Below are 16,459 nucleotides of genomic sequence, written 5' to 3' on the forward strand. Positions count from 1 at the left end.
TTGAAGAGAATTGGTCAGGGGAGAATGCAGACATAAAAAGTCTGGAATTCCAAAGGTTGCACTGCTTGAGCTATTATTATACTGGGAGGAATTATATTACTTGCATTAATGCAAGTTTTCTTTACTCCAGGGGCCTTTGGCTGTGTGTCGAACAGGACAGGGTCAGAAAGTATATACTTATCTTTATTTTTCTTGACCTTTATGTGCAAGTAATTTTTATAGTTCCATTAACTAGTAAGATCATTTGCAAGCCACTGTACAAAGTATATTATGAAGAATGCCTTGGGGACCATTGTATCCTATTATGTTGAATGTTAATAGAATGAAAAATTAATTTAAACTCCAAAGATTAGAGCAAGACAAGACTTCCCTTTTATATGGGGAAATATGAAATCGTATTTGCCACAGTATAGCTTCAGAGTAGTATCCTAATCTGTCCTTTATATGGACCTTTATAGACCTGATTCAGATCAGACAGTAGAAGGAGTCTGATTATTTGCCTGCTAGAATAAAATGGCTTCTACCAAATTAGCTTCTGTGTTAGAAAAGGGGATTTGTGTGACCCCATATATGGGGTTAGTCCTATGTAATTTCATAGCTTTAAATGACTATATTCTAGTGAGCTCATAGCTACTTCTTTAGCAAGTTAATAAACCAGAGATGTGAGTACCCACAGTTCGAGGGGGTGTTTTTAGCTTTCTTGACTCTTTCCTAATTAAAGATTGTCACCTTCAACTGTGAGGGATTCCCAAACACCTCAAACCAGAGGTACAGTTCTCTGTGGCACTTCTTGTAATTCTTATGTCAGTGATTGATTTAGAATGAGAAATATGATCTCGAGTCTTGCTTATATGTCTTATTTAACACTTTTCCCAAAGGACTGTAGCACTATTAAAAAAGTCAACACTTCTCTCTATAAATAAGTAATTAAGAGAATGTTATTATCTTAATTAATCATTATTGTTTCATATTTATGCTACATAGCTAAGATGTGATATGACTGGGTGTCTAAATCGGCTAAATTTGGATAAAGAATGAGCAAGAACTTCGTTATTTGAAAGAGAAAACATGTATCAACCTTCCACCGTACCACCAACCTTCTTGCTCACAAATCATGACTTGACCCAAGAGTATGGTCTGGTTAAAAGGATAAAAATGTTGCACGTTGCATATAAATGTTATTTATGCATATATGTTGCATATTCTTACATAAAGCTCTACAGAGGTCTATGGTTTTCAAGGCATCCATTTTCCAGCATGTTGTATATCTTTTTCACACTGTACCTTAATGCCAACGTAAAACTTCATATTTATTCTGAGTTTGGACTTCTCCCTGTCATAGATGACCATTGATTTTTAAATAATTGCATGAGGCTTGTATTTTCTTATAAAAACATCCCATTCTTCTAATATCCTATCTTGAATTTAATCTTACATCTGTAGAGTAGGATATGACTATCTTCAGAAACCCTAACTCAAGTAAAATAAATACACAAAAGCTTAGGACAATTAGACAGCAGAAAATTAGCTATCAATATTTCATGCCTCCTGCAATACTGCCTAAACACAAGATATGAAATAAGAATAAATTGCAGTTTTGACATGCAGAGAACCTAGATGGAAATGACTAATCTAGAAAGATTTTGTCATCATTATAATAAGGCAACATTCTAATTACTGGTCATGGGCAATTTGATCTGTAAAGAACAGGAAGATTTGTCCCACAGTTATGATTATGAAAAGATCACTTGTGTTTTGAAGCTGGATTTAAAAATATTGGGAACAGGTTTCTGGGTTTGTTCATTGGTGACCAAGAGGTTAAATCACTGACGCTCTAGGCAGGTAAGCAGTACTGAGCAGCAGGGCTCAGTACTCACAGTACTTAGTCTCATCCAGGTTGGAAGGCAAAGGGCATTCCAGTGTGCATGGGGAGGTAGATCTGGCACCAAAGCAGCACAGGAAAAGAAGCGCCTTAAAACCATGACCTATTCTTGCTTAGGAAGAAGAAAAGCAGATTCTCCCATGCATATCTCTAGTCAACTGCCAAGTAAGACTTTAAAAACAGCTTTTTTGTATTTTGAAATTGGGAGATGGAGCTTCCGTTAATTTGGAAAATAAGATATAGAGCAGTGGTTATTGAAAACTGGATGACCTTGAAAAGACCAAGCTACAGCAGTGAAATTATTTCTTTTCCTTGAGTTTTTTTTTTTTTTTTACAAATTTGCTTCACATAAGTTGGTATTCTCTAATTATGATAATCGTATCAGTTTGGAAAAATTTTAATATGAAGCAGAACTGCTAACCAAAGTATTTTCTGGTGTTAGAGTTTTTCATTACGGAGAACTGAACTGATAAATGCGTTTATTGCTGTCAAGAGGCCTCTACTTTATTTTGGTCACTTAGTATTAATTAAACCTTGCAAATAATTCTTTTTGTTTTGTTTAGTTTAATATTTTTAAAGGCAGTATTGCTCTCTAAGGCGTAGCTTTGTGCATGTTTCCAATGCTGCGCGTTGTTTCTTCTCAACAGCACTCTGCACAGAGGAGTGTGTGCATGGAAGATGCGTTTCTCCTGACACTTGTCATTGTGAACCAGGATGGGGAGGTACTGACTGCTCCAGTGGTGAGTAAAGATTACGAAAATGTAGTAAAGTTTCATCTTACTGTTAAAAAAAAAAGAAAGAAAGAAAACCTAATACAAAGCAGTGGCTCTCAGTATGAGCTGGGCAGTTTTGCAACCCTTAATATTACCTCTTTGTGATACTACCTCTTTGTTACTGATAAGGTGATAATGACTTTCATCTTTTTGCTTGTTTTATAAAGAAATGTTAAATGCAGTGAAGGATCCCCCCATTGCTTTTTGACCTGTTACTGGAATGTTAATGCAGATAACAGAGCTCTGTTAGGAAACTGTTCTAATCTTAGCAATGCCACATGAAATATGCTGGTGGTAAGTGTTCTTGCTAGACAGAATCCTTGTCCTGCTGAAGGACATTGCCTCTTCATGAAGCCTAGATTCCACCTTCGGACTTGAAATTCACCCCCTGGATTGTCCCTTCTGCAGAGCTTGGTGTGATGGTTGAGGTGGAACTTCTGCACATTGTAATATGAAATGAATTCACACTGGGGGCTGTCAGTTCTTCCAGACAGAGAAGACGAGTGTCAAACTATTAATTGGTGAAGAGAGGGTTAAATCTGTGTTAGTTAGAATCATAGAATCATAGAATCATAGAATGCTTAGGGTTGGAAGGGACCTCTAGAGATCATCTAGTCCAACCCCCTGCACACGCAGGGACACCTAAAGCACGTGGCACAGGACTGCATCCAAGCGGGTTTTGAAGATCTCCAGAGAAGGAGACTCCACAACCTCTCTGGGCAGCCTGTTCCAGTGCTCTGTCACCCTCACTGTTAAGAAATTTTTCCTTAAGTTCCTATGGAATTTTTGATGTTTCAGTTTCCGGCCATTTCCTCTAGTCCTATCAGTGGCCACCACTGAAAAGAGACCATCCCCGTCCTCTGCACTCCCTCCCTTGAGGTATTTATATACACTGATTAGATCCCCTCTCAGCCTTCTCTTCTCCAGCTGAACAGGCCCAGCTCCCTCAGCCTCTCCTCATAGGGCAGATGTTCCAGGCCCCTGATCATCCTTGTAGCCCTGCGCTGGACTCTCTCCAGCAGCTCCACATCCCTCTTGTACTGTGGAGCCCAGAACTGGACACAGTACTCCAGATGTGGCCTCACCAGGGCAGAGTAGAGGGGCAGGATCACCTCCCTCGACCTGCTGGAGAAACGCTAAAGAGTGTGTATTATTTCCACTATAAACATCAGAGATGTTAGGCAATGTGGGCCCGATCCAAGACTGACACAACAGAAACGAGCTTGTTAAATGAAGTTTATTTGTGCATCAAGTGAGTAAATAAAGCTGCATCGAGAAAGATGCTGTGAGTTCTTTAGTGAATGAATATTTCATTGTGCCTTTAGTTCCTCCCTCTCTCCCAGATTGACTGGGATTTTGAAAAAGAGACACTATGAGGCAGAAAGATAAAAGAAAGCGTAAACATACAGGGAGACCTTAGAAATATTGGCAGTCTTGAAAGGTTAGGAGTTAAATATGAGTTGAGCCAAATAGCTCTAGAGGCTGAGGTCAAAAGGGTGGAATCTGTTCAGGGAAGTTCCTGCTGCTCCACCTGCAGCTTTGCCAGCATCTCCCCCCTACAACAGAAAAGGCAATGAAGAAAGGAAGGAGGATGGAAGGGAAGGCCAGGCTTTGGGTCTGGCAGGTAGACAAGGGAAAAAATAGGCAGTGTAAGATAGTAAATATCTACCTATAAATATTTATTAAAATCCTGGACCGCAGTAATCCTTTTGATCCTTCGGTTATTTTTAGCAGTTGACACATTTAACCTAACAGCTAGTGAGTATTTATACTCTATATACCCATTTAAATGTGTTAAAAATAGAGAAAATAAGAAAACTCTGTAATAAGATGGATATGCACACATAGATGTAACATTCATACACACGTCCATACACCCATAGTCTAGTAAGTACTCAAATTATCTAACAATAAAGAGTAAAGGATAAGATGTCACTGTACAGATAGGCCTTGTGGACCAAAACTACCCAATGACTCTTAAAAAATTGCACTAATCTCGCAAGCGAAGAAAAAAGAAAAGAAGGTTTTTCCTGTATTGAATATTTAGCTTTTTAAAGTAATTAGGAATATTAAAGCACTGACAATGATTGAGATAGAAACATTATTCACAACTTTTATTTCCGCACTGGGCAGCAATCCAGTATATTTCATTTATGAGGTTTCAGCAGTGGGAAGAGAAGCGTTAGCCAATTCCTAAATTAAATATGCCCTGTTAACTTTTATAAATGATAGCCCAGGATTAGCTTCAGAATTTAAGCTTTCATTTTATTAATATAATTAGTGTATTCGCTGGACTATAGTGTCCATTGTCTTCCAATCCATTTGTTATATGCGGAGCAACAAGCATTCTTGTCCTAAGGTCTGCTCTGACAAGGTCTTACCGCTATCAAGTGCAGTAAGTACTTGCAATAAGTTTTTACTGGGTCTGAGAGGTGCTCACCTTTATGCTCGACACTAAAAATTGGGATCGATGGCCTCTCTGTTGCTAGGGGACTCTGAACGAACAGGTATAGAGTAGATAGAGATTCAGTACAGTATTTTTGTTATTCAGAGTATTTTGGGAAGAAGAGCTCAGAGCCTTTTCTAAACTGACACTGATCAGGATTTTCAGACACATTAATGATCCAAGTGTTGACTCGTGTCTTACTGTTACCAGTAATAACATGGAAAAACAGCATTCATTTTTACTGGGCTTTCCATCTCCTTTCCATACAGCTCTGGGCTGTGTGAAAGCCACCTGCTCCCTGTGGGGACCATGCAGCAAAGCTGTATGGACCTTTGTAGCAGTGACATTAGAGGTAAAGTCATAGGCATGTTGCTTTTAAAGCAACTCTAAACTATTCTAAACTATTTAAGCTCTTCTAAGCTCTTCTAAACTCTTTTATTCGGAAAGGGGTTTCTAGCCAAAATGCTCCCTACATTTAGAAAATCTCATAGCCACTATAATTGTTTCTGAATGATCTCTCCTGAGGACAATATTTAGAACTGGAACCTGCTTGCTACTGGGGGTCATCTATTTCCTTTTATTTTGAAAAGGTCTAGGGAGACTCCCTGTCTTGGAGGTGGTATTTCAGCACTCTGCAGACCAGACCATTAAAGCTTTCTAAAAGCGTATGGTTTGATGGGTGAAATTCAACCCTGAATAGAGTTCCAGCACAAGGTCTGGGTGTCATCTAAAAAACAGAAGTCAGGCCCAAATGTTCTTTTCCATTCACCACAACGGCTGACTATGGCAGGAGAGGGTATGAATTCTGGCACTGAGCATACATTTCCTTCAGAAAGACAAGATTCTGGTGTTAAATCCAGTTCCCCAGCATTACCATTCTCCCTCGCTTAGAACATATTCAGTTAAATGTTTTGAATAGCTACAGCTACAGTCTGTAGTTATCCAAACAACTCGAGCATCTTTCTCAGCCTTGTTTTCTGCATTCATAAAGCTCAGCTTGTAAGACAGCAGTCACAAAACCTGTCCTCTGCAGCTTCCCGTGACTGATCACACGACATGTGAGAGTTCATCTGTTGTCAAGGTTAAAATAACTTCAGATGAATTGCAAACAATTAGAAAGAAACCCCGTGCCATATTCAGCTCTGCATGCCTCTATACCTGTGTTTTACTGCATGCTGTTGTACATCTGTCGATGCCTGCAGGCCTAGCCTTGATTTCATGCTATAAAGCTGCAATATATTAAGGCTTGATTACCATAACAATAAAAAGAGAAGTAATGAGGTATTAACTAAAGAAGTTGTGGAATAGAATGTTTTTCAAGGTTTTAATGATGGTAAAAAATGCTTGCCATCATTAGAAAGAAAAATCTTTTAAAAAACCATATACCTTGTCCCTTCCCTTTTAACTTTTTTCGTTTTTTTTAAATCATGACCATTTTGTCCACACAATCTGCATTTTTTTTAATACAAAGGAAAATGGCAAATGCTCCATGTGAACTTACCTGCTCACCTGTCCTATTATTTCAAAGCAATTAACTTCAAGCAGTATGATACACTGGCTTGAAGTTCTGGTAGAAATATAATTGACTGTTGGTGGTTACCTGCCCTTTCTAGGTCTTGATAATAGCCATCTGTATTTGCAAGCTGTTAGGCCCCAATCCAGCAAAGCACTTAAGCGTATCCCTACCTCGTCACGTGAGGAGGACTTCTCATCTATTTTAAACCACACAGCTGCTTAAGGGTGTTGCTGAGTCAGTTTTGAAGAAAGTGCTAAAAAAACCTCAGCGAAATCTAAGGAAAGTCTCCAAGTTGGTCAGGCTTTGGATGAGGTCCCTGTAAAGAATGGGCAGCCTTTCTTTTAAAATACTAAAATTCATCAGGCCGTATGAAATGTTTTTGCCCGAATGAACATTTTTCACTTTGGGGAAGACCACAGAGACCCTTCTGATTAAAAAGGAATTCACAGCACTGTGGAGAATAGGTAGGAAAAGGAAAACTCAGAGAAAGAGCTGTGAGCTGCAAGCAAGTGTCTTCCAAAGCGTGTACACCACTTTGGGAAATTTCAGAGCAAACACATGCAGAATTTGTAACCAAAATCTAAGGTGGTTTTAAAATGTTTGCTTTGCTCTTGGTTTCAGCAGAAAATATAATACTTGCCCAAAGTGTAATTAAAGATATGTTGACAAATGATACCAAACCATGGTTCTTCATGCTGTGTCATCTGGGGGAGAGGAATGGATTATAGTGCTGCTGCCTGGCACGTCTCATCGGTAAGGTGCATACACATATAACATAGTTTACTTTGGAAAGGATGTTTTGTACAAACTCTCATTAAGGGCAAGAGCCTATTTCATCTTTATATCTTTGTCAAAAATAGCCAAGGTCATAACAACAGGCAAGTGTAACATCACAGCAAGATCACATTTAAGGGTATAGCCCTAGAGCAGCTGGAGTGCTTCGGTTCTGAGGCTTGTGATGAATGAGAACTGTGGATGCTTTGCTCGATGTGGAGGGGGGTTGCTTGACAAACTATGAAAGCAACAGTGGAAATCTCAGGAGAAAAATGGGGTATTTTAAACAGAGGCTGTGACATTTTTCAGGCTGGGTTCTTGCTTCCGTAGTCTCAAAATGCTTTGAACTATTTCTGGGTTCTAAAGAAGGTCTCTTGACTTGTGAATACAGGTCAGATGAAACTCAGCCTAATGTCAGGAACTTAGCTACGGAATCGTTAGTTAGATTTCCGTCCTTAGGTTTTTAGGACAGGAGGGTTGACTGGGAAACAAGCCTGGGAAGAGGCCCAGCGGGGCAGGACGTGGTGCTGTAGCCTCTTAGAGCGTGGAGAGCCTGGGCAGCCGCTGCTCCTGCTGCGATTCCCGCGGGCCCGTCCTGGCAGAGCCGTCGTGGGTTGGTGTGGGAAGGTGTCGGCGCCGGGGGGCTGCGCCGCGGTGCCGGCCGGGGCTGCTGCAGGCCTTCTGCCTCCACCAAGGTGGGTGATTCCAGTCCTCACTAGCGATGCTGAGCTTAGGTGCAGTTTCTGTAGATCTGTTTAAAGTTGGGAAACTCTTAAATTGAGACTCAGTCTTAATCAGTGCTTTAGCTGAAATAGTTTTGTGTCCAGCGGGCTATCCATGTGGATTTTAGGGTTTTAATATAGTTTTTATTCAAGCTGCTCAGCTGCAGCTTAGGTTTGATGTGTTCTGTAGACCCAGTGACAACTGAATCGTGCAAAGACATGCAAAGGTGTAAGAAACAAACCCCAAACGAGGGTTCACACAGGACCTTCCGGGAGCAACCACTGTGCAGAATTGCTTTCCGTCTCTTTCAACACTAACCATTTACTCTTCCTTAAGCTTAAAAAATATCCCAGCCCTTTCAGCTGCTGCAGAGCTGGTGTAGCCGGGCAGACAGCTTGCGTTTGATTCCTGCCTCTGCGGCTGCCGGGCCCACGCGCGGGCCTGCGCGCCCAGGGTGCCAGCCCACGCAGGACAGCCGGGAAGCGGGGAAGGGAAATGTAAACACAAGCTGCTGCTCGGTGCAGTTAGCAGCACAGCAGCATGCCCGGTGTATATTTTTACACAGATAATGTGGCTGTATTAAGCTGGACTAATCCATCATTTTTCATTCCGTGGGATGTATGAAATCTTTCTTCTCTTGCTGAAGGTTTTAATATTTGCTCACTTGTGCATGGGGGTTTCTCATCATGCTATTACAGATAGGAAAATATCCTCTAGCTTTAAGCTTCCGTGAGTTAGGCAGTTTGTAGATGCTACAAGCTTATGAAAATGTATGAGGGTCATATTTGGTTTAAGCTTTTCTCAGAGTAACTGGAACAAGCAAAGGGCAAGAGTTGATTGTGGAAAAGGAAGGATAGATTACAGATTTACTTGGAAAGAATTTGCTTTGTACCCTTCTTCTGTGGAATTCATTGATGGTGCATAGATCAGTTGCCAGTTGTTTTAAGCTTTGTACAGAAGTGAATGAAAAGGGAAAAATTGAGCTCTCCTGTTCTTTACTTTTCACCTGCATGTTCATCTTCCCGGCCACAGGGTGGAAGGGGCTTCCTTCTGGAAACCAGCTAGTAGCAGCTGAGGCCAAAGTAATGACAATCCTTCCCTTGTCGTTCCAGCCCTCCTTGGGCTCCTCTTTTTCAGTGCTTTTGAGGCCTTCAGAAATAGGTAGAGCTTCCCCCACTCTGCTCCAGTCCCTGGAGTTCTGCCTTCTAGTGCTTGGTGTTGCTCTTAAGGCCTGATCTAGCCATGTACTTTATGCATTTGAATCATCCTTTTACAGCCAGTATTGGAGCAACCTGTGTTGCTCAAGTTAGATAAGAGTTTAAGTCATTATCTGAACAAAAACTTAAGAGACAAAGGGGAAAATCAGTATGAGGAGGATTTCATTTAGAGTCCAGGAATCCCTGAGTCCCATCTGGCTGAGCAGAGGCGGGCGCTTCTCTCAGTGAACTCAAACCACTGCCACCCTCCCCAAACTAGAGAGAGGCCCAAGCCTAAGGCCAGCTCCCCTGCAGAGGAGGAGGCAATCCACAGCACCCTCATCTGGACATACCCCGTGCTTCTAGACACATGTGATGAACACATCACCTACTGCACAGCACCAATGTGCACATGTCATAGGGAAAGAATTTAGCTATATAGTGTGGCAGGGTTTCAGCTGCATAACAGAGATTAAAAAAAAAAACTTTAAAATGTTATCAAAATAATTCTGCATAATTGTATATATTTATGCCCGAATTCCTACAATCAACTCCTCCGTTAAAGCACCCAGCATCCTGTTTTGGCTGCTCCGTTAGAAGAGGGAAGTCCATAATGAGCTGCAGTGAATATTTTTCTAAAATTCAGATGCTCTGTTCAAAGCACCCTCCTGGTTTGTACCCCCTCAGAGTGGCAGCTCAGGGGCCCACACTCTGTCCTCCAGATTGGCCTGGTCCTTCTCTTGCTGTATGGGCACAGGCTTCCTGCCTGCCCTGCTGTGCTCCACTGGGCTGGCAGGAGCTGCGTGATCAGCTGCGGGGCTGTGGACATGCCTGGATTAATGTGGCCCTTGAATGCTTAGCTAGAAAGAAAAATCACCTCCAGACAGTCAGAAGCTGTTTGTTCCTAAGTGCTACACTGAAAATTATTTATGTTGTGTAATTAATAACCTAAAATTATATACTTGTAATATATATATGTATGTGAGTGTACATGTATGTGTGTGTGGATATATAATGTATATACACACACTTTTTAAGGTGCATTGCTAGCTAATTGGAGGTGAGAGGGCAGGTTTAAGGCCTCTGGGCATCTTGCCTCGCAATTATCCACTCTGCAGCCCCTGGAGCGTGTGATCACTGCGGAAATTCTGCATTTATTGTCACTGAACAATTGGACAACTGTCTGTGCTGAGTATCTCAGAAAATCCGTCTGGTAGCCCTCTGAATCTGACCCTGAATTTATAGTGAAAAGGAGATGAGGAAGGCTATGAACAAACCTTTATTTGTATAAATGTGTTACTTTCAGTCTGATTTTTTTCATATTGGATAGGGTAGTAGCTCCAAAGAAAGAACCTTTTAAAAACATCCTTTCTAATGAACTGAATTGCAAATGCTAAACTTGATTGCTAGAGCATCCTATGATAATGTAGCTTTAAATGTACTCTACACAAATGAAAAGGCTCTAGATCAGTTTAAAAGTACAGTTGGTGTAATCCTACGTGCTGGTAGGTGAAGAGCTGTAATTTGGAGAAAAGAGCCAAAAAGCTCCCAAAGTGTAGGCCAAAACCCCAGACTTGCACGCCCGCTCGGAGGTGGTGCTGGGTTTCTCACAGGGTATTTGCCTGCTAACAGGCAGCGAGAGGAAAGCTCTAGTAGTCCTTGGGAAAGAAGGCCTCTTCTAAAGCTCTGCTCTCCGTGGTAGGAGGCATTTCAAACACTGCCTGGAGAGGACGGAGCCCTAAGGTACCCGAAAATCCCCAGGGATTTTCCAGCTCTATCACCTGGAGAAACCTCAGGCCTGCTCTGACTCCTGCTGCATTCTGAGTAACTGTCTCCAGGAATGTGCTGTATGACAGGGAAAGGCCCCTCTGCCCCCTTTCCCATTCGGTGTTCTTGGGATTTCTTCAGTGCTGTCCTTCATCCTTATGATACCACCTTATGGGCTGTGATTAAAAGATCAAAAAGGAAAATGAGATTTCACTCAGAAATAAGACTTGAAATTTACCTTGAGCCCCAGCAGATAAAATTTGCCGGAGAGCAGCAGTCAATCATCACCTCGTGTTACATACAAGGCTTGCTGTCTGCTAGAAGAGAGCGGTGGCAAAGTCAGCAACTTAATTGGGAGCGCGTCAGAGCACACGGCGTGAAGAGGAAGGAGAGGTTGCGGCGAGGAGGAAGGGAGCTTTGCAGCTTCCCCTGCAGCGACTGCTTTCTTCCAGCTGCGAATTCCAGCACACGGAGATGCTCCCATACTTTGGTAAAATAGCAGCTTCACTCTATTTTTGTTTTGGCTGCTCTACTCAACAGCTGCCCCAGAATGAGGTCCATATTGCTTGTGTCTCCTTTGAGTATATTCATTATGTGGATTAACTGGGACCTTCTCGCAGCTGGAAAGAGCCAGCAGGCTGCAGTGGTGTCGGGATGATCTGAGCTGCCAATTAATATCTTTGATACAGAGGTATGAGACTAGAAAGTGCAGCTAGTGTTGGTGCTGTGGTGGGTTGCACTGTGATGCAGCCCGGGGGCTGTGTTCCTAATTTAGAGAGGTGGTATTTGTTCCTTCTTATCTGCAGAATAATATGCAGAAACGATCCAGCAGGACCATTTAAGAGGAGAGAATTCTAATACTGATTTACTCCTTTGCTTAATGAATATAACCAGTTTTTTAAACCATTCTGTTACTTAGCATTTTCATGAAAGTTATTTCTATGTGAATGAACTACTTGTGTTGTATGAATGAGAGCTTTTCAAGTGTAAAAGCTATACATAAATGTATTCTTGAACAGATAAAATTTTGGTAAAACTTTTCTTTAGAGCTTCCTTTTACCACAGCCTTGCCATCATTTGCATTTTTAGCAGTTTTTGAAAGCCAGAAGTAGCCCACAATGAGCCTAAGTATTGTAAACTGGGCAAGTTTTGTGGCGTGTCTGTCTGTCTTTTGTCCTGTGCTTGTGCTGTTGTAAAAGGCAAGAACATACACTCAGAGTGAAACCTTCTCATGAAAAGATTCCTCACAGAGAAATCCCGTTCAGATGAATTAGATGCTCATGAAAATCCCACCCAGACTCCTCAAATGGTACCCTCATATTTATCTGTAGTCCTTATAAAATATTGGGAAAAAAATTGCCACAGGAGGAGATACCATGTCGCCAGTAAAATGAGCGTTTATTGAATCAGCTTGTCTAGCTCCTGATGGAGACAGGAGTAATGAAATAGCAGAGGCTTAACGAATGCCCAGGGCTCCGGCCTCGGCTCCAGGGGAGCAGTTTGCTCCAGCCTGGGGCAGAGGGGACAACAACGGGAACAGGCAGCCACTGCCTGACGCTGTGGCCTAAGGTGAAGCCCGGCCTAAACTTTCCTGGAATAACAAAGTGAAGTTGAAGGGAAGGGGATAGAGATGGCCATGGAGGGGAGGATCCCAGGGCCAGGGAACTGAGGCTGGAAGTTACACTGGACACGAGAGACCAAGAGTAAGAACAAGAGAAAGCTAACGTCAGGGTGCTGCAAATGGCACAGCTTAGAAAAGTGAAAAGTGAGAACCTTATGGTTGTGAACATAATAATCTGACAGAGGAAAGAGTTAGAGATGAAGGTTCTGGCTAAAGTGGCATTTGTGTTATTTTGGTGCTGGCAAAGCAGCTGCTTAAAGTGTTTACGGAGGGATGTAAAGATCTACTTTATAGTAGTCATCGACACTATAGCTTCCATAAACATTGTTTAATGTTTAAGCATGATGTTTTGAAGTGGGATGCTGGAAGTTATTCAACATTCAACTGCCAAAACTGCCTTTTCTTGGCCTGGAAGGGTACTACAAGCAAAACATGCAGTTTTCAATTGTCAGTTTTTATTTTTTTACTGTCAAAAATGTTAGCTTCCATACCAGAAATTTTGCACATTAACAAGAATTTCTACAGTCAAAAGTTCATTTATGTTGCTGAACTCATGAGAACATTTTATACCTCCAGTTTTAACCCCTCCTTACACCATTTGATCATCTTGGATGTGCAGTCTATAATGAGCACATCCTCCAGCCATTTCCTTACAGCTCAAAAAGATTTGCTTCCGTGCAGAAGGATTTTATTTATTAAACATGCCTATGTTAATACAGTGGAATATTTCAAAGTTGTGGAGTAAAACTGAGAGTTTGAAAGGACTGAATTTTGCTGAAGAAAACACGGTGAAGGCTGTTTTCAGGGAAGCTGAAAAGAGACTCAGGTATCATAGATTTGAGAGTCAATCCCTTTGTAAGGGTAAGAATGCTTAAAATCAGTGACCTTAAAGATGACTAGAATAAGAAAATCGGGATGAATGTTGAGTTTGTGGGTTGTGGAGTAGAATAAAGATTCCAGCTGCTGCACAGGGACTCATGCTAAATGAACTATGGGAACTGCACTGAAGAAGGGTAAAAAAGAGAAGGTGTGAGAGATGGGTCCCCATCCAAAGCCACTTTGTAATAATAAGTTTCAATTACTTTCATAGATTTGGGGTGTGTTGTGCAAGATGGATTTAGACTCCATTTGGGACAGCAGTAAATGACACATAGAAGTGATGTGTGTGTTACTAATGAGTATTTTGTTACCAAGAAGATCTTTGTGGGCATCAGGCAGAAAGAAGGGAGACAAAACACTTGTGCTTTTATCCTGGAGGGTGGTTGTTCAACAACCAAGTCTCTGCAGATCTTCATTTTTCACTATCTTCTCTATCTATCGCTCAGAACTTAATCACATAAAGGCTGGGGACTGCTAACCTATATGAACCTGGCTAGAATGCCTCGCCAGATGCATATCCAATGCAGGGTAGCTTTAGTCTGCAAAAATAGTGTTTTAGTAGAAATAGGTAAAAGTTGAAATAGTAGATATTGGTGGTAATAATAGAGGTAAGGGATTCTTACCTCTTCTAATGTCTGCTTAAAGCTCATCTTTATGAACCCTTTGTACAGAGCTTCAGTGTTCCCATTTATGTGGAAGTATTAGTAAATTAGTGAATCAGGAAAATTGCTTGCAGGGGACTTTATAGCCAAATCCTGATATACTACCTCACTTAATTAGATTGAAGTGGTCATTTTCTAAATAAACATCAAGGTCTAGAAAACCAAACTGCAAAAGGAGGCAGGTTTGCAGAAAAATGTCAACGTGAGGAAGCCCTTGGAAGGTCTGCTTTTACACAGGGATTGCAACACTTGCTGCTGGAGGATTGGGAAGGGAAATGACTGAAAGCATGATGAATTCTTGGGAAGCTAGAAGACATTTACTTCATCTTCTGCTACTTTGTCTTGTAGTGCTTCCCAATTATGTAAATAGCTGGTTCTACAGGAACAGCAGTAAGAAAATACAAGCAGTTCTACAAATCTTACTTCCATCTAGCCTGGATTGTGCCCCAGATTCTAGGCTGGCGATTCTGGTAGAAGGTAGTAACTCGTCCCTACCTTCCAGATTGACTGGGTCTATGATACAGCTTGAGAGATGAATCTCAGGACTGAGCCTGATTATTTTGTTTTCATCCTCAGGAGAAGAATCGCTTCTTTCTGTCACAGAATCTGAGAAGAGTTGAGGTTGGAAGGGACCTCTAGAGATCATCTAATCCAAACCCCTGCTCCAGCAGGGACACCCAGAGCACGGGGCGCAGGGTGGCATCCAGGCAGGTTTGGAAGATCTCCGGAGAAGGAGACTCCACAGCATCTCTGGGCAGCCTGTGCCAGGGCTCTGGCACCCTGTCAGTTTATTCAAAATTATATTTGGAGAAAGGTATAGTTATTTAGACTGTCCATAGAATCTGTTGCAGGTGGTCCAGTCTGCATTTTTTAGGGATCACCATTCTGTCAGACCGGTGAGATGTTCTCACCACCTTTTGTCCTCAGCAATGGGATCCCAGTCCTCTTCAGGGTGCTTAGATTCACAGTTTACTGACTATCAAAATACCAGAAATTCCATTTAAACATAAGAGAAGAGCTTTTAATGTAAGAGTTATCAAACCCTGGATCAGATTACCCAGAGAGGTTGTGGAGTCTCCATCCTTGGAAATATTCAAAACCTGCCTGGACACAGTCCTGGGCAACCTGCTCTAGCCGACCCCTGCTTGAGCAGGGGGGTTGGAGTAGAGGATCTCCAGAGGTCCCTGCCATCCTCAGCTATTCTATGATTCTATGAACTCTTTTATTCCTGTAACTCTGATGATCTCTGAAGGAGAGCAGGGGGCTTATTGAATGTGATGAAAAGCACAGAATATATCAGCAGAGGGTCAGAGTATTCCAAAAGACAATGGGAATCCTCAGAGTGAGAGCATTGACCTTTATTATGGTGAGCCTATGAAAAGAATATGTGGGGTTATTGTCATTCTGAAATCCTGAAATGCCGTTAAAATGTTCTTAACGGAATGATTTTGGGTACCAGTAAATTCAGCAATACCGAGGTTCCTTACTCATGCTCAGGAAATTTAGCTCTATTTGCAATTGTTTCTGGACAGCTGAGTCATCCTGGACATACCGCTTTCCCTCTCTGCATTTTATTTACTCTTATGAAATTGTGAGTCTATTGTTTATATGAGATATTAGAGTTTCTAGATGAGAACTGCTTCAGAAGTAGATGTTCTTATTGAAGTAGTAAGATCAAATATTGTGTGTGTTCTGTAGTGAATGTATGTGCTCTAACTGGCAGAAGGAAATGTTAATTAATTACTTTGACATACAGTCATGATGTTGCAGTTTGTATTATAGCTGTCCAGATGTTGGGTTGTTCTTCCAGGATGCAACATGTTTGAATGTATTAGGAAGTGCATTTTTTCTTTGCGTATGACTATGACAAATTGAGGCACAGCCAAGCTGCTAACTTGCTTGAAGGCATCTTTCACGCTTCATCCATTATATGAGTGATAGATGGTATGAAACCAGCTCTTCTTTGTTTGTGAGGAAAAACATGTTGTGGATAATGGAAAGGAAATCATCAACACCAATATTTATCCTGGCTTTGTTTTGGATCCGCAAGATCAGTTTTATTTTTGTTCACTTTGCATTTGCTTTTGCCTTTGCTCTTGCTATAAAGGATAGGCTGCTTCTTGTTGGAGCAGTGGATTGCATTTTGATCACAGTTTTATTAAACTACCCAAGTGGAATTACTTCGGGTTCATACAGGTATAAATGACAATTGAAGCTCAT

General features: G+C 41.5%; 1 protein-coding gene across 1 annotated transcript in view; it reads left to right on the forward strand.

Moving 5' to 3' along the window:
- The window catches only part of MEGF11 (multiple EGF like domains 11), a 243,547-nt gene that overhangs the window by 86,013 nt on the left and 141,075 nt on the right, over window positions 1-16,459 (forward strand). Inside the window, exon 6 of the mRNA XM_088534729.1 lies at window positions 2,530-2,622. Within this exon, the coding sequence (XP_088390855.1) occupies window positions 2,530-2,622 (93 nt within the window). The remainder of the gene's footprint in view (window positions 1-2,529; window positions 2,623-16,459) is intronic.

The sequence above is a fragment of the Tinamus guttatus genome, unplaced genomic scaffold (assembly GCF_059628265.1).
Source record: "Tinamus guttatus ecotype Peru unplaced genomic scaffold, ASM5962826v1 Tinamus_guttatus_pri_ptg000004l, whole genome shotgun sequence".
Lineage (NCBI taxonomy): Eukaryota > Metazoa > Chordata > Aves > Tinamiformes > Tinamidae > Tinamus > Tinamus guttatus.